Genomic DNA, 20,873 nt, shown 5'->3' with positions numbered 1-20,873 from the left:
TAGCATGTTGATGTTCTATCAGCATGTTGTTATGTTATTAAAATACAGTTTAGACGTTCGTAGTGCTGTTTTTTGTTAGCCGCTATCTGTTAGCAGCGTTTCCTTCCGGTTTCATGACAGTGTTTAACCCTATGTGCCTGACGTCTAACAACATTCAAATGACTCTAACTTCGTCATCTTTTTTCGGATTTCAATGTATGACACATCATTTGAAAGCTTATGATCTGTAGTTCCAATCCACAACACGTCACATTTGAAAGTGTTCATGTAATTCACATTTGAAAGTGTTTTTTGTTTATATATATTTATATTATACAATATACCAGTCATATTCTGGAATGTGTCTAAATGTTAAAGTTCCATAAGTATAAGCAAAATAAAGTAAAGTAACAGTTTGTAAATAAATAGTAGCATTTAAAAAAAACACGAACCGTGAACCGTGACCCAAAAACCGAGGTTCATACCGAACCGTGGGCCAACTGAAATTAATATTCTTACTTCCCCTTTACATTGTGTGAGTCTCCATTTTTATTACGGCCAAGAGCCGGTTATGATAATTTTGATATGTTATGATTATGATCATTTGTTGTCATACGAAAATTTTCTTTTTTCATTGGCAATTTTCATTGTGCTACTGAAATTCTTGGTGTGCTACGGACCCGGGTCGGCCCTGTAGTGGAAAAGCGACTTAAGAGAGGTAAGAAATAGGTTAGATGCTGCCATTGCAGTGTGTTTGAGTCTTAATTGTTCCTGAAAAGGGAGGTATCCTTCAGACACATGCTGGGGTGGAGTGGTGGTGAGGCAGCACTTGAGACTCTCTCAGCTCAGTTTCCAGCCAAGTGGGTCACAGAAGAACTTCTCTGTCACGCCAGAGTGGCACTCTCACTCATTTCCTCCCACCGCTCAGCACAAGTGTCCCCTTATCCTCCTGCTGGTACGATGGAAGGAAAATGGGGGTTGGGGGGGCGGCGGGGGGGGTCAATGGAGGATCTGTAACACTACAATGAAGGAGTTACTATGGATACTCTTCTCCCCTTCTTCTCATCCCCCTGTTTCTGCCCCCTTCTCCCTCCGTCTGCAGGGAGCCACCTCTCAGACTGACCAACCCAGGTCACTTTCAACAAGATGGCAGGACACATCTCCAAAGACGAGCTGGAGGAGCTGAGAGAGGCCTTTGGGAAAGTCGGTGAGTTCCATTTTGTCATTGATGGTTACAGTATATATCTAACAGTTTGTCAGGTCACATGACACATCTCTACTGGTTTGTTGAGGTGACTTTTTACCCAAATTGATTGACGCTTACTTCCACCCCACCCCCCCCCCCCCCGTTTGTGAACCTTCCCGTTGTTAAATGAGACGATCTCCTCTCTTCCCGTTAGACCTCGACAGCAACGGCTTCATCTGTGACTACGAGCTGCACGAGCTGTTCAAGGAGGCCAACCTCCCCCTACCGGGCTACAAGGTCCGGGAGATCATCCAGAAGCTGATGCTGGAGGGAGACCGCAACAAGGACAACAAGATCAGCTTCGACGAGTTTGTGTCGGTGAGTCAGCTTTTCCCTCCAACACGGTGCTGGTTAGTCACGGTCTGAGGCAGAGGCGTCGCTAGGATCTTGAAACATCCAGGGCGGAGTTTTTTCTCCCCCCCCCCCCTAGGATCCGTAGATCCGGGGCTATTCAGAAAACATTCGGGGCTCGAGCCCCGGATGCCCAAGCCTAATGACGTCTAACAGTTTGTCAGGTCACATGACACATCTCTACTGGTTTGTTGAGGTGATGTCACCGGTCTGAGGGACGCCAAGTCTCGTTTGACAGGTTTGCGCTAGTTGGTCTTTGTAGATACTTGCAGCCCTCTGTGTCTTGTGTCCGTTAGGGTTGGGCCGATGTTCTATATTCGGAGCACATGGTGATATTGTTCACCAGACTATTTCCATCACCAGTCAGTCATGCGCTCTCCAGCCGCACCTCAGTCATGTCTGCTCACCCTGGCATGTCTCCATCCATACTACAGCAATGAACGATATGACTGGGTATTGTGATATTTTTGGAACAACATTGTCCATGTTCCTGTCAGAACAAGTGACCCCCCTCCCCCTGCTTACTTTTGCAGTTGAATTAAGTGAGGTTTGATTGCCTTCGTGGAGTTCGGGTGAACTCGCTTTTTTTAGCATGTCCATGGTGTGTCCATTGCGTGCATAAAGTATATGTTCACAGTCAGTCAGCTCACACACGCGGATTGAGTAAATGAGGTCATCACGGTGGTGTGGATTCCCGTATTTAGTTGGGCTGTGATATGAGAGCAGTCATTTACAGGCTCTGCTGGGCTCCGTAGAGTACAGATGTGACCACTGGCATCCCCAAAAAAAAACTCTTTCGTAATCTCTCTATTTTCGGCCTTTTCTCACATAGCTCTATGATGAGAGGAGCTTTTCTTTTTTGGGTACAGTTTTCTTTTTTTTCTTTTTTTTTGAAGGGTTAGCCACAGTTATGTGTTTTACAAGTGTCAGAGAGATGGAAAGAGGGGTTTGGAATATTCTTTTTTCAGTTGCTATGACTACTTGTGTGGTTTATAATTGGAAATGTGTTGTTGTTGTCTTGTAAAATATAATAATAATACATTAGACTTATATAGCGCTTTTCTAGACACTCAAATATGCTTTACAAACTGAAAAGATCGAGTAGTAATAATAAAAAGAAACAAAAGGTAAATAGAAGAAAGCATAGGGGCCTAATTAAGGTCGTGCTGGGGACACATGGGAAGGGGAGGGGGAGAGGGTTAAATGGTGAAGGCGAGCTTGAAGTGGTGGGTTTTGAGGGCCTGTTTAAATGTTAGGAGGGTGTTGGCCTGTCTGATGTGGTTGAGGTGGGTAATATGAGGGTAATATCAGGTGGGTATAGGCTGTTGAGATTTCTTCAACACCTAATCTTAAGCATTATTTGCTATGCAATCAGCAATCAGTTGAATCAGGTCCAACAGATAAGGGCACGACTGTGTACGAACACTTTACCCGGCTGCCCTCGAAAAGGCGGTTCAGGACCTTGGCCGCAAGGACAAACAGACTGAAGAACAGCTTCTACCACAGGGCCGTCCAGGCCCTGAACACAGCAAAGACCTAGGTTCTGGGCCCTGGACAGTCTGGACGGATTGATGGCAGCTGCTGGACTGAAAAAATCAGATGTAGTGCTGAGGCACAAATATGTACATTTCAAGCCTGCAAACTGCGACACTTTAAATAAATGTGCAATAACACTATTGTGCAATATGACAACCCTAGTCGTCTATCTGTACAGTATAGTATAGTGGATAGTGTACATAGCCTTTATTTATGTAAACCAGCTCCTTCCCTTCTTGTGATTTTTTTAAAAGTGTTTTTTTTTTCTTTCCTAACACCAGGGGAGCCACCCCTCCTAAATTTTGTTGTTTGGTACCTGTACTGTAGCAATGACAATAAAGACCATTCATTCATTCATTCATGAATAGTGTTGTGGCAAATGTGTAGCATACATGACAAATGTAGCCTGAATTAACATCACATGACCCTGTGTTTGTTTGTAATATGCCACTCAATCAAAAATATTTTGTGTGTGTATTTTTCTTGCCTTAAATATAATTCGATTATACATGGAACAATCTATAGCCAGAATACATGGAGCTAAAGAAAGGACAATTCAAACATGGACCTCTGCAATACATAGGATAAAAGAGTTGATGGAGTGACCGTGTTTGTAGGCTGTTGTATGTGAATGTAACCTGTAATTGTTGCATTATTATGATTTGATGATATACCAAATATAGTGTAATGAAGAACTATAGGGGGGGGGGGGGGTGGAAGGGATGTTATCGCCATGGGGGGGGGGGGGGGGGGGGGGGGGGTTACTCATGTGTTTATAGTGGGGGGGGGGGGGAATCAGGACAGACACTTATTTTGTTTGGTGTAATAATGTGAGTTTTTCATGTGTACTGTTTTGCAATAAATAATTGATTACAAAAAAATCTATAATTCGATAATTTTCTCTTTAGTTTTTTTTACTCTTATATTTTTGTTATTATATTCTATACTGTATGTCTTTTTATATTTACCCACAATGGAGCCCCCCCAGCGAAGTTATCTCACACGATTGTACTATAACCGTAGCGACAAACATCTTGTCTTATCGTAATCCCAGCCCAGGGTGAACAGCTCACTGTGGCCTTCAGGTCTGTAGGGGCGAGGTCAGAGATCATGTCAGGGTCAGCATCATACTAGCCATGTGGCAACAACTCCAACCTAAGCTGTAACACAGGGGTATGCTTTTGGCTTACACCATTGAGCGTCTGCTGTAACATGTCGGTTGTTTTAGAAAACAAACCCGGTACACAGGCCCTGACTTCCCGGACTTCCGAGTAAACAGATTGTTTTTGTTGCTCCACTGCGTCTCCCTGCACTGAATACGACAACAGTTAGCTTAGTAGCTAACAGACTTGGTTTGTTTTGAACAGGAAACCGACTGAATGTGTGTTGGTTGAATATGTGGTCTGTTGCTGATTGCTGATCTGTAAACAAAATCGATGTCTTTTTACAACAACATTTTTCTCAATGATGGTTCTTGTAATGCTTGAGCATAAATAAGAGGAGTTGGAAGAGATATCGGCGGTCGGAGCCTCACCGCTGCTAGGGTCCTAACAAAAACGAAGACGTTTGAACATATTACACCTAGGCCTGTAACAATTCTGAAATATTTGTCCAATAGCAATCTTGACTGTGCTCCAACACGCTAGCTAGCTAGCTGGCTAACAACAAAGAACATTGCATTAGCAGGGCTGCCAAGTTTCACCAAAAGTTTGGAGTGAGATTTTTTGGCGGTGGAGCGACCCAAAACTGTGCACGTTTTGGCAGCGGCGGCCCCTCTCTCCCACCCAATTATTTGTGCTAGTTTCCTGCAATTTTACATGTTGTTCATAATACACCAGCACAAGAAATGAAAATAATAAATAATAACATTTTATAAAACAAGAAAAAAATTCAGACAATATATCATATTTATGAAATCTTAATAAACAAATACAGTAGCCTACAGACTCTAAAAGAAAAATTGGCCCCATCAACAGGACTCAGCCCCTTGGTCAGCAGCAGAAAGACCCGTGGTCATCTTCTTATATACAGTGCATTGCTCATAGATGGCTATCATGTTATACAGTACATACCAGGGTTTTTCCTGGGTCAGAATGAGGGCTTGGTGGGTGATTTTGTGCGCGCGCAGCGCACCCACATTTTTTGGGAGGGACCCCCAATTGTTGTATTTGTATTGTAAATTGTAATTATTAATCATTATTATTATTATTAATGTACCTGGTTATGTTACAGTAGAGAAACAAAAAACAGTTACCAAAACTGAGTATTTACTAGCTAAGATTGGCAAAAGATTGGCGTGGTGCAACCGAAATTAGTAAACAACTAGTTTGAAACTAACTAGTAACAACTAGGGGTTTAGTAACTACTAAATGCCTACATTTAGTAGTGACTTACGCCATATTGGTGCAACCCAGTCCAGTAGGCTACCAGATACGATGTTGTAATGTATGCACATATTTTGCTACCACGGTTGCCAGACGGAATTGACAATGTCCAGCCCAACCGGTCTAAAAGCTGCCGAATCCACCCGTCCAGTGTGACCAAAAGTAGCCCAATCTGGCAACCCTGCTTGCTACGTTCTTGCAGCTCGCGTGAACACAGGTTCTTCCATCAGCGCTCGCCTGCCGCTTCGATTGCAGACTCAAGTTAACGCGTGTGCAGAAAGATGCCACGAAACTCATGTCCGGTAGCTTTTTTTCAAGGAATTTCAAAAATAAAAGTCCTGTAAAAAAGTTATTTCTCGCCGTGAGAAATAGAGATGCGGCGTCAGAGCGTGAGAACTGGTTGAAATGCGTGAGTCTCACGGTGATTGCGTGAGACTTGGCAGCCCTGGCATTAGCTAGATAGCTGCTCTGCATGTTAAGCATATCACAACATGCTGATAGAACATGAACATGCTAAAAACACATAACTACACATAACTAGATGACACACAGTCAATTTTTTTATTGATGAGGATATATATTCAAAAATACGTTTTATGATTATAAAGAGGCATGGTTTACTTCATAGATTGCTGTGTTACCCACATTATCTGGGTCACATAACAGTGAAACCGTTATATTGTCCATGGCAATTATTTCTGAGACAATTGTACAGCACATTTTTTAATTGTTACAGTTACTAATTACACCAATCCTGAGATCTCTACACTGGCTACCAGTCTCTCTGAGAATTTATTTCAAAGTACTCCTAATTGTATACAAATCACAAAATGGTCCTGGACCAAAATACATATCAGATCTCCTCCCACCCTATATTCCAACAAGGCCCCTAAGGTCAGCTGAGACTAATCAGCTAATCATTCCCAGAGTGAAAACAAAACACGGTGCAGCAGCTTTTAGTCACTCTGCCACATGTTCAAGAAATCAAGCAGGCCCAAACCCAAAACATATTTAAATCTAAGCTAAAAACCTTCAAGTTTTGAAATAGTTAATGATTAAACATTAACACTTCCATCCATGTCTTTTTATTAATTTCTATTATCTTATTCATTATCTTATTAAATGTTTATCTTTATGTATCTGTTATTGTCATTTTTATTTTTTAATCTGCTTACTATTCTCCTCTTTTTTTATGCTGTATGTAAAGCACTTTGAATTGCCCCTGTTGTATGAAATGTGCTGTACAAATAAACTTTACTTGCCTTGCTTGCCACTTGCACGCTGACCGCTCTGTCACCTCCTCCTTCTCCTCCGTCACGCAGATCTTCCAGGAGCTGAAGAGCAGTGACATTGCCAAGAGCTTCCGGAAAGCCATCAACAGGAAGGAGGGGATCAAGGCTATCCCGGGGACGTCGGAGCTGTCCAGCGAGGGCACACAACACTCTTTTTCTGGTGACCACTCACATTACTGACCATGGATAACAATGTAGGCCTGGCTGTGTTTGGCTGTACGCAGGGCCTCTAGTCTAAGGCCTCTGGTCTAAGGTGTCTTTGATTGTTTGACATTGAAAGTGTTTTTTGGGTAGGAAAGAAGAAGAATGATGTGTGCTGTTGGGGTTTGATTAAACAGGGCCCTAGGCCTGGGTCGGGTTGAGGGGATGCTGTTTGGTGATAATGTGGTTCTGGCTGTGTTTGGCTGAGTGTCCTCTCATGTGGACTTGTACAGAGGAGGAGCGCTTTGCCTTTGTGAACTGGATCAACACTGCTCTGGAGAATGACCCTGACTGCCAGAACTCCATCCCCATGGACCCCAACGAAGACTCTCTCTTCAAGGCCGTGGGAGATGGCATCGTCCTCTGGTAAAACGCCACTACACCCTAACTCACACTACACTATACCCAAGTAAAACATTCTTCTCTTCTTAGTGTGTTTACCATTTCCAACCCCCCCCCCCCATAACAACGCTGTCCCACTTACAATCGCTCATCTGACAAACACCGCTATCTCCTAGGTGCCCCTCGTGTAGCAAAATGTGTCGCAGTCTGGTGAACTTGCAAACAACACACTCACTCGCAGGGGTCAAAAAGTGAAAGTGAAACTTATTGTGTCAATAGTTTTCTTTTCTTTTTTCATAACACCAACTTGAAGTTTTAAAGTACCCACTCGATATAATAAACAACAGTTTAACGATCACTAAATAGTTATAATTTGTGGATTGGATTCACTGTTCTCGTTTGCCGGAGGCTACCGGTAAGGGAGACTTGACTTGTAAACATACTTTCGTTTTAGCTTGTGTTCAAAAGCAAGAACTGTGTGTTCATCTTGTTATGTGTAGTTATGTGTTTTTAGAATGTCGATGTTCTCTCAGCATGTTGTGATGTTATTAAAATACAGTTTAGACCTTCGTAGCGATGTGTTTTGTTAGCCGCTAGCTGTTAGCAGTGTTCGTAGCTGTGGCTGCGTTTAGAGTAACTTTTCTCCCATTCTCCCGATTTCAACCTCCGACACATAATTTGAAAGCTTACAATCTGTAGTTTAAGCACATTTAAAAAACTGAAAAATGATTTTGCCTTCTGGTTGCACATTTCACCAGACCGCGTCACAAATGTGTTTGTCTTTGCGCGCCTTTTTGTGTAGTAAAATGATCAACCTGTCGGTGCCGGACACCATCGACGAGAGGACCATCAACAAGAAGAAGCTGACGCCGTTCACAATACAGGCAAGTGCAAAAAAGCTGGACCCACTCATAATGTTGATGAACTTAATTAGTGATTCTTGGAAAAGATCTCTTCACGTCAATGATCATGAATGACCCCCCGGCAGTTGGTTGAGAGGGTTGGTTGAGGGGTTGGTTGGAGGGTTGGTTGAGGGGTTTGTTGAGGGGTTTGTTGAGGGGTTTGTTGAGGGGTTTGTTGAGGGGTTGGTTGAGGGGTTGGTTGGTTGGAGGGTTGGTTGAGGGGTTGGTTGGAGGGTTGGTTGAGGGGTTGGTTGGTTGGAGGGTTGGTTGGAGGGTTGGTTGGTTGAGGGGTTGGTTGGTTGGAGGGTTGGTTGAGGGGTTGGTTGGAGGGTTGGTTGAGGGGTTGGTTGGTTGGAGGGTTGGTTGGAGGGTTGGTTGGAGGGTTGGTTGGTTGAGGGGTTGGTTGGTTGGAGGGTTGGTTGAGGGGTTGGTTGGAGGGTTGGTTGAGGGTTTGGTTGGTTGGAGGGTTGGTTGGAGGGTTGGTTGAGGGGTTGGTTGGTTGGAGGGTTAGTTGAGGGGTTGGTTGGAGGGTTGGTTGGTTGGAGGGTTGGTTGGTTGGAGGGTTGGTTGAGGGGTTGGTTGGAGGGTTGGTTGAGGGGTTGGTTGGAGGGGTTGGTTGGAGGGTTGGTTGGAGGGTTGGTTGGAGGGTTGGTTGAGGGGTTGGTTGGAGGGTTGGTTGGTTGGAGGGTTGGTTGGAGGGGTTGGTTGGAGGGTTGGTTGAGGGGTTGGTTGGAGGGGTTGGTTGGAGGGTTAGTTGGAGGGTTGGTTGGAGGGTTGGTTGAGGGGTTGGTTGGAGGGTTGGTTGGAGGGGTTGGTTGGAGGGTTGGTTTGGGTTGGTTGGAGGGTTGGTTGGAGGGGTTGGTTGGAGGGTTGGTTTGGGTTTCTGTTCCTCAACAGCTGTGGTGTTGTCTCTCTCTGTACTGCAAAAAGTAAATCTAAGTAAGATTAATTATCTTAAATCAAGGCAATATACGCTTGTTTGGTTGTCTGACTGCACTAGTTTTAAGATATCCTTTACTTCAGTCACTCTTAAAAAATCTTGGCAAGTGAAATCTTCCTGTTCTGTTGGCAGATAATTTGGCTTATTTTATAGCTTTTTTTTTCCCTTGTTGTTTTTGAGAGCTGATTTTTTTTGCATCCTGCAGGAGAATCTGAACCTGGCGCTGAACTCTGCCTCGGCCATCGGGTGTCATGTGGTGAACATCGGGGCTCTGGACCTGCGAGAGGGCAAGCCCCACCTAGTGCTGGGTCTGCTCTGGCAGATCATCAAGATCGGCCTGTTCGCTGACATTGAGCTGAGCAGGAACGAAGGTGGGTGGGACTCCGTATGCTGAACAACTGTTGTTTAGTAACGTCATTTTAGTTAGCAACTGTGCTAATTAACTGCAGTCCAAAGAGCTGACGTTACTTTGCTAAATTTCAGATCCATTTTTTAAAAAGCCATTTTACTAGGCATAACAGCAAATGAGTGTAGTGTGTTGGTCAGAGGGGTGTGGAGGTGTGGTAGCTGACAGGTGTTTCCCCCCCCAGCCCTGGCGGCCCTGCTGAGGGATGGAGAGACGCTGGAGGACCTGATGAAGCTCTCCCCTGAGGAGCTGCTGCTGCGCTGGGCCAACTTCCACCTGGACAACGCCGGCTGGCAGAAGATCAACAACTTCAGCTCTGACATCAAGGTACTGTGGGAGCCGAGCCTGCGGTCATCACTCATGTCCTGACACTCAGTCATGGTCGTATAAACGCTGTATCTCTTGAATGTGCTCTCACAGTGACTACTTGTCATCAATAAGAGAAGCTAGAAAGAAATAGCGTTATTTTCGGGGGATCTATGATGATCTTTAGGGTTAGGTGAACTTGCATTAAATAATGAATTTCCGTCCCACCCATCAGCAAAGAATCTTCACCTGAACTCAATCGACTTGCTCTGACATCTGTGTTGGTTTTTATCCCCGGTTATTTGACTGTGTTTCTGACTGTATGTATCTTTCCTTTAGCTGACAGACCTTTCAACCTGTCAAGGTACTTGATGGATCCAACTTTCTTGCTGTATAGGAAATTGACAATAGATTCATATCCATTCGTGATAAAAAAAAAAAGCATAGTAGAATGTGAACTAATTCTTTCATTTCCTTTCACGGTCATTGCATCAGGGTTCCCACGGGTCCTTGAAATCCTTGAAAGTGTGTGAATTTGAGAAAAGAAATCAAGGTCTTAAACGTTTTTGAAAATAGACATGGGTCATTGAAAGTGCTTGAATTCCCCTCTCTCTCTAAAAAAATAGATATATTCAAAAATGTTTTACTTAGCTCGTCAACTAGTAAATAAGTCTCTGTATTGCTTAACTTTACACATATTTCACAATATATTGTTTTGCTGTGCTGTGGTAGAGAAGGCAAGAGACCATCTAGTGTTCACACATTCAAGCCTCTCTTTTTAATTGTTGTCTGTGAGCGGATAGTTCCTATTATATAAATTCCAGGGTATCCGCGGTGTCTTGAAAAGTATTAAAAGTTGATAAATCAATTTTGGAAAAATCAAGACCCTTAATAAGTATTAAAAAGTCTTATCACGATTTTATGAGGTCTTGAATATTGTATTTTTCTGAATTAGACTCTGTCCAAAGAGTTTGAGTCCTAAAACCTTTTAGTAAAAGTTTGTGAATTTATTAGTTTTGATCAAAAAACAAAGATGAACCGGAAATGGTGTTGTATGATAGTGGTCTAGTCTATTGCAAACTAAAACTGTTAAGTTAAAGGTGTCACTGATGTAAACGGTTACAGCTCGAAGTGGCGGTGAGGTCTGGAAAAATATTGACAAGGTCTTTAAAAAGTCTTAGAAAGGTATTGAAATGAACCTTAAGATTCCTGTATATACCCTGAATTCTCATCTAGATCTGTCTCAACTATGCCGTGTTGGGTCCTTGAATTTGAGGGAATTGAGTCTTGAAAGTCCTTGAAAGGTGCTTGAATGTGATGTTTCAGAAGGTGTGGGAACCCTGTTGCATACACTCTCCATTTGCCTGTCGTTATCGTCTTGTCGTCCCCATGTCGCCTGCTTTATGTTCAGTCCCAGTGGAAGTGATTGTGTATGTTCCACTGCTCTGAATGTAATCTGATCTGATCGTTTCTCTGTTTCAGGACTCCAGGGCCTATTTCCACCTCCTCAACCAAATCTCCCCGAAAGGCACAGAGGAAGATCAGCCACGTATAGACATCAGCATGGCAGGGTTCAGCGTAAGCATGTTGAGACTGTAGAAATGACACCATGCATAATATAGAGAATCAACTGTAGAAATGACACCATGCATGACACCATGCAAAAAAAAAACATTAAGAATTTCCTTCCGGACCTTTTCTCTTATCTACGACTACTACAAAATGGCCCGTTCACACATACACAGTCACCGGTGTGCTGCTGGAGATAACGAACGTGAGGTTAAACAACGGTGAAGAGTTTAATGTGAGCATGTGTTAAACACAGAAACGTGTCCCTGTGCCTATGGACCTGTGGACGTTGTCCCTGTCCCCCCCCCTCTAGGAGAAGGACGACCTGAAGCGGGCAGAGAACATGCTCCAGCAGGCGGACCGGTTGGGCTGCCGCCAGTTCGTCACCCCCACCGACGTCGTCAGCGGCAACCCCAAACTCAACCTGGCGTTCGTGGCGAACCTCTTCAACAAGTACCCGTCTCTCACCAAGCCAGAGAACCAGGACATCGACTGGGGACTGCTGGAAGGTTGTTAATAATAATAATAATAATAATAATAATAATAATAATAATAATAATACATTAGATTTATATAACGCTTTTCTAGACACTCAGACACTTTAGAAACTGAAAAGATCAAGTAGTAATAAAAAAGAAACAAAATAAATAAAAGATAGTATAATTAAGGTAGTGCTGGGGACACATGGAAAGGATGAGGTTGAGTCTGTTAGTCATGTCCACATGGACATTGTTGTTGTGGAGCCCCCCCCCCTCTCTGATTTCCCTAAAAACCACCCTGTCATTCCTGTTGTTTTCTCCTTAGGTGAGACACGAGAGGAGAGAACATTCCGTAACTGGATGAATTCCCTGGGTGTGAACCCCCATGTCAATCACCTGTACGGGTACGTACCCCCCCCCCCCCCCTCAGCTCTCTCTCATGATCTGCAAGCCGGCTTAACACACCCCTCTCCCTCTCTGATAACACGCGTCCTGTGTTTTCAGAGCTCAGCAACGTTTTGAAACCCAGTCAGGGTTTGTGGGATGTTGATTGTTGTCGTTTTCTCCTGGTTGTCGTTCCTCTGTAGAGACCTGCAGGACGCCCTGGTCATCCTCCAGCTCTACGAGAAGATCAAAGTCCCCGTCGACTGGAGCAATAAAGTCAACAAGCCTCCATACCCTAAGATCGGCACGAACATGAAAAAGGTGGCACAGGAAATTCTGTTCATTCCTCCATTTTGGTTTTGAAGTCATGCGTATGATAAAAAACCCACCAAAAAACACGATTCACATATTTTGCTGTATGCGTCAGTTTCTATCCATGAGCTCATAGATCCCAGAGAACAGGGTTTCCAGCTCCAGTACTGATGGAAGACCAGGTTTCTTTTGGTTGTGACTCTTTGTTTTCTGTCCCCAGTTGGAGAATTGTAACTATGCGGTGGAGCTGGGGAAGACGACGGCCAAGTTCTCCCTGGTCGGCATCGGCGGGCAGGACCTGAACGATGGCAACGCCACCCTCACCCTGGCGCTGGTCTGGCAGCTGATGAGGAGGTGAGACCAGAGACTTGTTATTACCTGAGATGAGGAGGAGAGACCAGAGACCTGTGAGACACTTAGAGTAGTTGTTGTGGTTGTTGTTGTTGTTGTTGTTATTACTACTACCTGTGAGACACTTAGTGTTGTTGTTGTTGTTGTTGTTATTATTACGTGTGAGACACTTAGTATTATTGTTGTTGTTATTCTTCTTCTTATTATTATTATTACGTGTGTGACACTTAGTGTTGTTGTTATTATTATGATTATTATGATTATAATTGTTATTATTATTAAGGGTGAGACGTCTGAGGGATCTCTGAGGGACTATCACTGCTATTGCCTGATATTGGCATATTAAAGTCAATCACTGGTCTTTTATATTCACTTATTCCCACAGTGAAATAAGGAGATATACATATACTTGAAATAAAGAGACACTCGTTGTAAATACTGGGTGAATACCGGTCTGAAACAAGACTGTACAGTGAAGGCTTACTGAACATTGTTTACAACCTTGTCCTCTAATATGCTGGATGTGCAGCTAGTCTACCTGGCATCGCTCCTGACACTCACACACAGAAATCGTTATTTCCTCAATTGTTATGCTAGGGCGTGGCTGAGGGCTGAACTGTCTGGAGTATGTGTACCAACTAGAGTTCCCAGTTCCTCACGGTGCAATGCTATTATCAGTGGAATCACAACTGTCAGTTGTATTTACGAGACGCATAATCTCTTTCTCGCCAATGCAATTGCTCTTCAATACTCTGGGGGTCGTAAAAAAGAAAAAAAGGTCAATGCGTTGACACGTTCTCACGGTCCAGTCTGACATTTACTACAATAACTCACCTGTCATGTTTTTGAGGCCTGTTTTTGTGTCTCTTCCTCCCTTCTCAAAGTCAGTGGTGCAAGTGCAGTATATCTGCTCGTAGTACAACATCACAACATTAAAACTGTTGAATCTATGAAGAAAATACAGATCAGATGATTAAGAAATGTCGGCTTGCTAACCCCTCATCCCACTGCTCTAGGTATACTCTGAATGTTCTGGAGGACCTGGGAGATGGACAGAAGACTAACGATGACATCATTGTCAAGTGGGTCAACACAACATTGTCAGAGGCAGGGAAAGCAACCAAGATCTCAAGCTTTAAGGTTTGTCAAGCTTTTGTGGCTTTTCTCCGTCTATAGATGTATTTGTGTGCTGCTTAAACGAAACAGAATTGTAGAGCGTGCATCTTTGTTAGGTACTGATATGAATGCTTACCCCCTTTTCCCCCAACTCAATTATAGTCGTTCACTAATTGACACCTGATAGTGAGATGGTGACTTACCTTGAGAGTCTATGGGCCGGAGAAAGTGTAATCCATGGTTCAGAGTTGTTTAAATAGCCACCAAAAAACAAAAACAAAAAAGCTTCAACATAACATGTTGTGGCCGAATGACCTCAAATTCACTCTGTCACTTGTTTGTTCCCCTCTGCCCTTGGTTCCCTCTGCTCTTGGTTCCCTCTGCCCTTGTTCCCCTCTGCCCTTGGTTCCCTCTGCTCTTGGTTCCCTCTGCTCTTGGTTCCCTCTGCCCTTGGTTCCCTCTGCTCTTGGTTCCCTCTGCCCTTGGTTCCCTCTGCTCTTGGTTCCCTCTGCCCTTGGTTCCCTCTGCCCTTGGTTCCCTCTGCTCTTGGTTCCCTCTGCCCTTGGTTCCCTCTGCTCTTGGTTCCCAGGATAAGGAGATCAGCACCAGTCTGCCGGTCGTGGACCTGATAGACGCCATCCAGCCAGGCAGCATCAGCTACGACCTGGTGAAGACGGGCAGCCTCTCAGCCCAGGACAAGCTGGAGAACGCCCAGTAAGACCTGCTACAGCCCTATAACACCTCCTACTGCCCTATAACACCTCCTCCAGCCCTATAACACCTCCTCCAGCCCTATAACACCTCCTACAGCCCTATAACACCTCCTACAGCCTTCATAACACCTCCTACAGCCTTCATAACACCTCCTACAGCCTTCATAACACCTCCTACAGCCTTCATAACACCTCCTACAGCCTTCATAACACCTCCTACAGCTCTATAACACCTCCTACAGCCTTCATAACACCTCCTACAGCCTTCATAACACCTCCTACAGCTCTATAACACCTCCTACAGCCTTCATAACACCTCCTACAGCCTTCATAACACCTCCTACAGCCTTCATAACACCTCCTACAGCCTTCATAACACCTCCTACAGCCTTCATAACACCTCCTACAGCCTTCATAACACCTCCTACAGCCTTCATAACACCTCCTACAGCTCTATAACACCTCCTACAGCCTTCATAACACCTCCTACAGCCTTCATAACACCTCCTACAGCTCTATAACACCTCCTACAGCCTTCATAACACCTCCTACAGCCTTCATAACACCTCCTACAGCCTTCATAACACCTCCTACAGCCTTCATAACACCTCCTACAGCCTTCATAACACCTCCTACAGCCTTCATAACACCTCCTACAGCCTTCATAACACCTCCTACAGCCCTATAACACCTCATCCAGCCCTATAACACCTCCTACAGCCTTCATAACACCTCCTACAGCCTTCATAACACCTCCTACAGCCTTCATAACACCTCCTACAGCCTTCATAACACCTCCTACAGCCTTCATAACACCTCCTACAGCCTTCATAACACCTCCTAAAGCCCTATAACACCTCCTCCAGCCCTATAACACCTCCTACAGCCTTCATAACACCTCCTACAGCCCTATAACACCTCCTCCAGCCCTATAACACCTCCTACAGCCTTCATAACACCTCCTACAGCCTTCATAACACCTCCTACAGCCTTCATAACACCTCCTACAGCCTTCATAACACCTCCTACAGCCTTCATAACACCTCCTACAGCCCTATAACACCTCCTACAGCCTTCATAACACCTCCTACAGCCTTCATAACACCTCCTACAGCCTTCATAACACCTCCTACAGCCTTCATAACACCTCCTACAGCCTTCATAACACCTCCTACAGCCTTCATAACACCTCCTACAGCCTTCATAACACCTCCTACAGCCTTCATAACACCTCCTACAGCCTTCATAACACCTCCTACAGCCCTATAACACCTCCTACAGCCTTCATAACACCTCCTACAGCCCTATAACACCTCCTACAGCCTTCATAACACCTCCTACAGCCTTCATAACACCTCCTACAGCCTTCATAACACCTCCTACAGCCTTCATAACACCTCCTACAGCCTTCATAACACCTCCTACAGCCTTCATAACACCTCCTAAAGCCTTCATAACACCTCCTACAGCCTTCATAACACCTCCTACAGCCTTCATAACACCTCCTACAGCTCTATAACACCTCCTACAGCCTTCATAACACCTCCTAAAGCCTTCATAACACCTCCTACAGCCTTCATAACACCTCCTAAAGCCCTATAACACCTCCTACAGCCTTCATAACACCTCCTAAAGCCCTATAACACCTCCTACAGCCTTCATAACACCTCTTACAGCTCTATAACACCTCCTACAGCCTTCATAACACCTCCTACAGCCTTCATAACACCTCCTACAGCCTTCATAACACCTCCTACAGCCTTCATAACACCTACAGCCCTATAACACCTCCTACAGCCTTCATAACACCTCCTAAAGCCCTATAACACCTCCTACATCCTTCATAACACCTCCTACAGCTCTATAACACCTCCTACAGCCTTCATAACACCTCCTACAGCCTTCATAACACCTCCTAAAGCCCTATAACACCTCCTACAGCTCTATAACACCTCCTACAGCCTTCATAACACCTCCTACAGCCTTCATAACACCTCCTAAAGCCTTCATAACACCTCCTAAAGCCCTATAACACCTCCTACAGCCTTCATAACACCTCCTACAGCCTTCATAACACCTCCTACAGCCTTCATAACACCTACAGCCCTATAACACCTCCTACAGCCTTCATAACACCTCCTACAGCCTTCATAACACCTCCTAAAGCCCTATAACACCTCCTACAGCCTTCATAACACCTCCTACAGCCTTCATAACACCTCCTACAGCCTTCATAACACCTACAGCCCTATAACACCTCCTACAGCCTTCATAACACCTACAGCTCTATAACACATCCTACAGCCTTCATAACACCTCCTACAGCCTTCATAACACCTCCTACAGCCTTCATAACACCTCCTAAAGCCCTATAACACCTCCTACAGCCTTCATAACACCTCCTACAGCCTTCATAACACCTCCTAAAGCCCTATAACACCTCCTACAGCCCTTCATAAGGAATGGAGAGAGGAAGCACTTTGGCCCAATCCCGTTTCCCTTCCCTACCCCTACGGCTCGTTTTGGAGTGCCACTCACTTGCCAAGGCCTCCACGGCAGTGGTTGAAATCTTCCCCTAAAAAATGGGACAACCTTTCAAGACCTGATACGTCTTCAGTCGTATCATAGAAAAGCATTGACACTGGCAATTCGTTCTATCAATTGATAAAAAAAAATCATAAAAAAGAACAATGCTTCATTATCAGGCCAGTTCATGACAGAATAGCAGTGCTCTGTAGGCTAGCAACCCGTGCTCCTTCCCTGCCAGTCTGCACTGATATTAGAGGAGCGGTAACAAGTGCAAAAACGAAGTAACTACATTTCGAGGGGGAAAAGCGACATGGAAATATGTCAAAATGCAGGACTATCATGCACAAATCAGCCTTAAAACATGTAACGTTAGATGGATAACGTTAGACACGGAGCGCAGATTTATTTTTATGGCGTTCCGAAATCCGATCTGACAGGAACGCTGGAGAAACAGCCACTGTCAACTGCATTAGTCAGCTACATGATGTAACCCATCGCTGCTATGGGAGGGATTTAAAAATCTCCAGGGTCTGAGCGGCCCGTACGTGGAGGGGGAGGCTGTTCCAAAGTTTTGGTGCAGCAGCCGCAAAGGCTCTGTTCCCCCTGGTTTTCAGCCTGGTTCTGGGCACCACCAGCAGCAGCTGGTCTGCTGATCTGAGGGATCTGGAGGGTGTGTGGCGGTGCAGGAGCTCAGAGAGAGACCTTTGAAAAACATGTCTATTACTTGCTGTGGTGAATCAGCAATCAGAAATTTGCCAACTCCCGCCATTGTAAGTCGTTGAATGTCATTCAGTCACGGTCGGTCAGTCAGCCACTGTCAGTGAAGCGTTGTTTGTTTGTCAGAGTTTTCAAAGGGGGCGTGGCTTAGCGGTAGGTCCGTTGTCCTATGACTTTTGGGTAACCTGAAATAAAAAGCGTTGGGTCGTTTCTGAAAGGTGAAACCAATACGTCCACAAATATCAAATAAAAGGTGAGAATCTCGACTTTCACCTCAAAGTAGTTGTTTCGGAGTGTAGGGACAAAATACGAGAAAATGCTTCATGCCCCATGACTTGCGCAAGGCACTGGTATAAGAAAATGTAATCGTTTTTTTGCGTGTCCTATTCACTTTTGGGAAAGTCGGTTGAACAATATTGAATGTGTGCGATTCCACTTTTTTTTTAACAGGGGGAATAGGAGACCACCCCGTCTGACCTGGCCACCTGGGCAGTTTAGTCATAAACGGCTTGGTGGAGAATGACGGTTATGAGGACAAATTAGTAACCTATGAGACCATAATAACACATACAAAGGTCACCTGGAAGAGAGCTCAGGACGCTAGCCCCCACACCCTACCCCAACGTTCCCACTACCTTCCCCTACGCTTCCACACCACAAGTCACACCCTGACCGTACGATGTTAGTATCATTGTGTTTTATATATTCATTTTGAAACGAATCAACACTTTGTCGTCCCGTTTTAGATATGCCGTCTCCATGGCGAGGAAGATCGGCGCCCGTGTCTACGCTCTCCCAGACGACCTGGTTGAGGTCAAGCCCAAGATGGTGATGACCGTCTTCGCCTGTTTGATGGGCCGGGGGATGAAGCGTGCTTAAACGGACTGGCTCTGTCACACAACCAACAACCAACAACCACCCGCAAGCCATCCGCTTGATAACAGGGAGCCCCCCCCCCCCCCCCGGTTGAAGGAATGAAGAAAGACGTTTGGATGAAAATAATGTTACCAACAGACATTTAAAAAAAAGAAACCTTTGCAATCAAAGACCGAAAATGTGCATGTTGGTATTTCCACCAAGGTATGTTTACTGAACTATGGGTCTTCCTCTTATGTAAGGTCAGCCCCGTGATATAACGTTGCTGAAGACAGGGCCTCACACAGGACAAACTTGATATGTTCTCATTATGCAACACTTTATTGATTCATGTTAAAAAATGCTGATTGATGATTTAAGTATGTATCTATTTTTTTTCTCTCCAGTTAACAGGTTATTTTAAGTACATTTTACTCAGAAGAAGTTCCAACTATATTATTGATGTTTACACTACAATACTTATTCATGAAGTCCATACTCGTTGAATAACAGTTTCTAACTTGGTGAGATTTCTAACTGAAATCGGAGGAGGTTTAGCACCCAAATACTTCCCTCTTCCCTATTGAAGTGCATGCATATCTTTATAAACGGTATCATCATACTCTATACAGAAGCCATAAGGTCAAACCTTACTAATTAATGACCAAGCCTAATGTGCTCTGTGTGTTCCTGTATTTACTTTGTTTGTGTGTTTCTTGGGAATGTGTCTTTGAGCTTTCTTGCAGTGTTTCAGTGTAGTGTCTTGCTGGTTTTGGATTGGACTGTTGGTGTCCAACTTCTTACGAAGGAGCTGAGAAGGCTAACTGAGTTTAGGGTCCTTGGTTGTACAGTGTCTCTCTTGTTTGTCTAGATGCCAACTTCTATTGCGCATTCCTCCTATTCTTTTGTAATCAAACAAACCAAAAGATATAAACAATTTGATTCCAGATAGCTTCATTATATTCCATAGCTACCAGTGCATTTGGTCTCTTGTGTACATGTTTACTCTTAAGTGCTTACATGAAGGAAACATGAATACATGAAGAAAACAATAAAAAGAACATGGAAAAATAAGAATCTGCTTTTTATTTGTACCTGCATATGGGACTCTGAAACTTATGAACGTATTGTCACCTAATGGGACTGGTTAGTGACATTCTATTGATTTAGCTTTGGTTAAGAGTGTTCTTTTTTCATTTGGTATGCATTATTTGATTTGTAGATGAACATTAAGAAACAGGTGTTACTAATGATCTTTTTGCTAAAATGCTACTTTGAAAAAAGCTTTGTCCAACACACGACTACTGAAAGATGACAGACTGAAACGACTCAGAAAGATCAAAACTGGTGAGGTGGCGCAGAGAGGGAATAAATAGAACGGGACATTTGAAGTTCAAGGGCTGGAATAATAGTTACATTCCTAGTTCTCTCTTCTTTTTTTCTTTTGGAGTTGGGGGGGGGGGGCGGGGTGTAGTGTGTAGTTGACAAAACGATTGAAAAAATTACTATGATTAGAACTAATATTAAATGATTACTATTATTACTGGAACTACTCAACACTGCAATTCTTTTAATAGTGTTTGCTGTGACGCAATGTGTTTTGTTTTTCTCTTGTTCTCCTGTGTTCAAGGTGTGATTGCGACAGGAGGTCAGATGGGACTGAAGAAGGCGCTGTGGACCGTCTGTCTCAGCAGGTTAGCCTCGTCGTCTGCACAGTGGAGACCGTGGAGGGGACGGGTGATAGTCACTATCTAGGCTTTGCCCACTGAGATCGCAATTCAACTGATTCTGCTTTATCTTTGTTTGAATGCCTCCCTGTCAGCGGTACTTGGTATTTATTTTACAGCGTGGTATTAGGCGGGTACTTAAGTGAAGTTATTACCTGACTGATAGTACCTGCATTTTAATTACGCTCGCTTTTTCTATTAGATTCACTGACTCCTAGCACCATGTTGTGCCAGTT

General features: G+C 44.2%; 1 protein-coding gene across 2 annotated transcripts; it reads left to right on the top strand.

Annotated features, from left to right (window-relative positions):
- Positions 1-1,125: 1,125 nt before the first annotated feature.
- Positions 1,126-18,934, top strand: pls3 (plastin 3 (T isoform); the record flags this gene model as incomplete). 2 transcript variants are annotated; one of them, XM_080528856.1, is made up of 15 exons in its annotated part: positions 1,126-1,186; positions 1,380-1,462; positions 6,819-6,948; positions 7,223-7,355; positions 8,134-8,215; positions 9,379-9,544; positions 9,764-9,906; positions 11,368-11,463; positions 11,768-11,963; positions 12,259-12,337; positions 12,521-12,638; positions 12,850-12,983; positions 13,997-14,120; positions 14,686-14,810; positions 18,802-18,934. In XM_080528856.1, 15 exons carry the CDS (start codon positions 1,126-1,128, stop codon positions 18,932-18,934), a joined length of 1,803 nt encoding a protein of 600 aa, XP_080384982.1. The 2 variants fall into 2 exon arrangements, with proteins under 2 accessions (XP_080384982.1, XP_080384981.1); XM_080528855.1 differs by having other exon boundaries at positions 1,380-1,543.
- Positions 18,935-20,873: the final 1,939 nt, after the last annotated feature.

Source organism: Nansenia antarctica (genome assembly GCF_963989245.1).
Source record: "Nansenia antarctica genome assembly, chromosome: 4".
Lineage (NCBI taxonomy): Eukaryota > Metazoa > Chordata > Actinopteri > Argentiniformes > Microstomatidae > Nansenia > Nansenia antarctica.
This window is presented reverse-complemented; position numbering and strand designations above follow the sequence as displayed.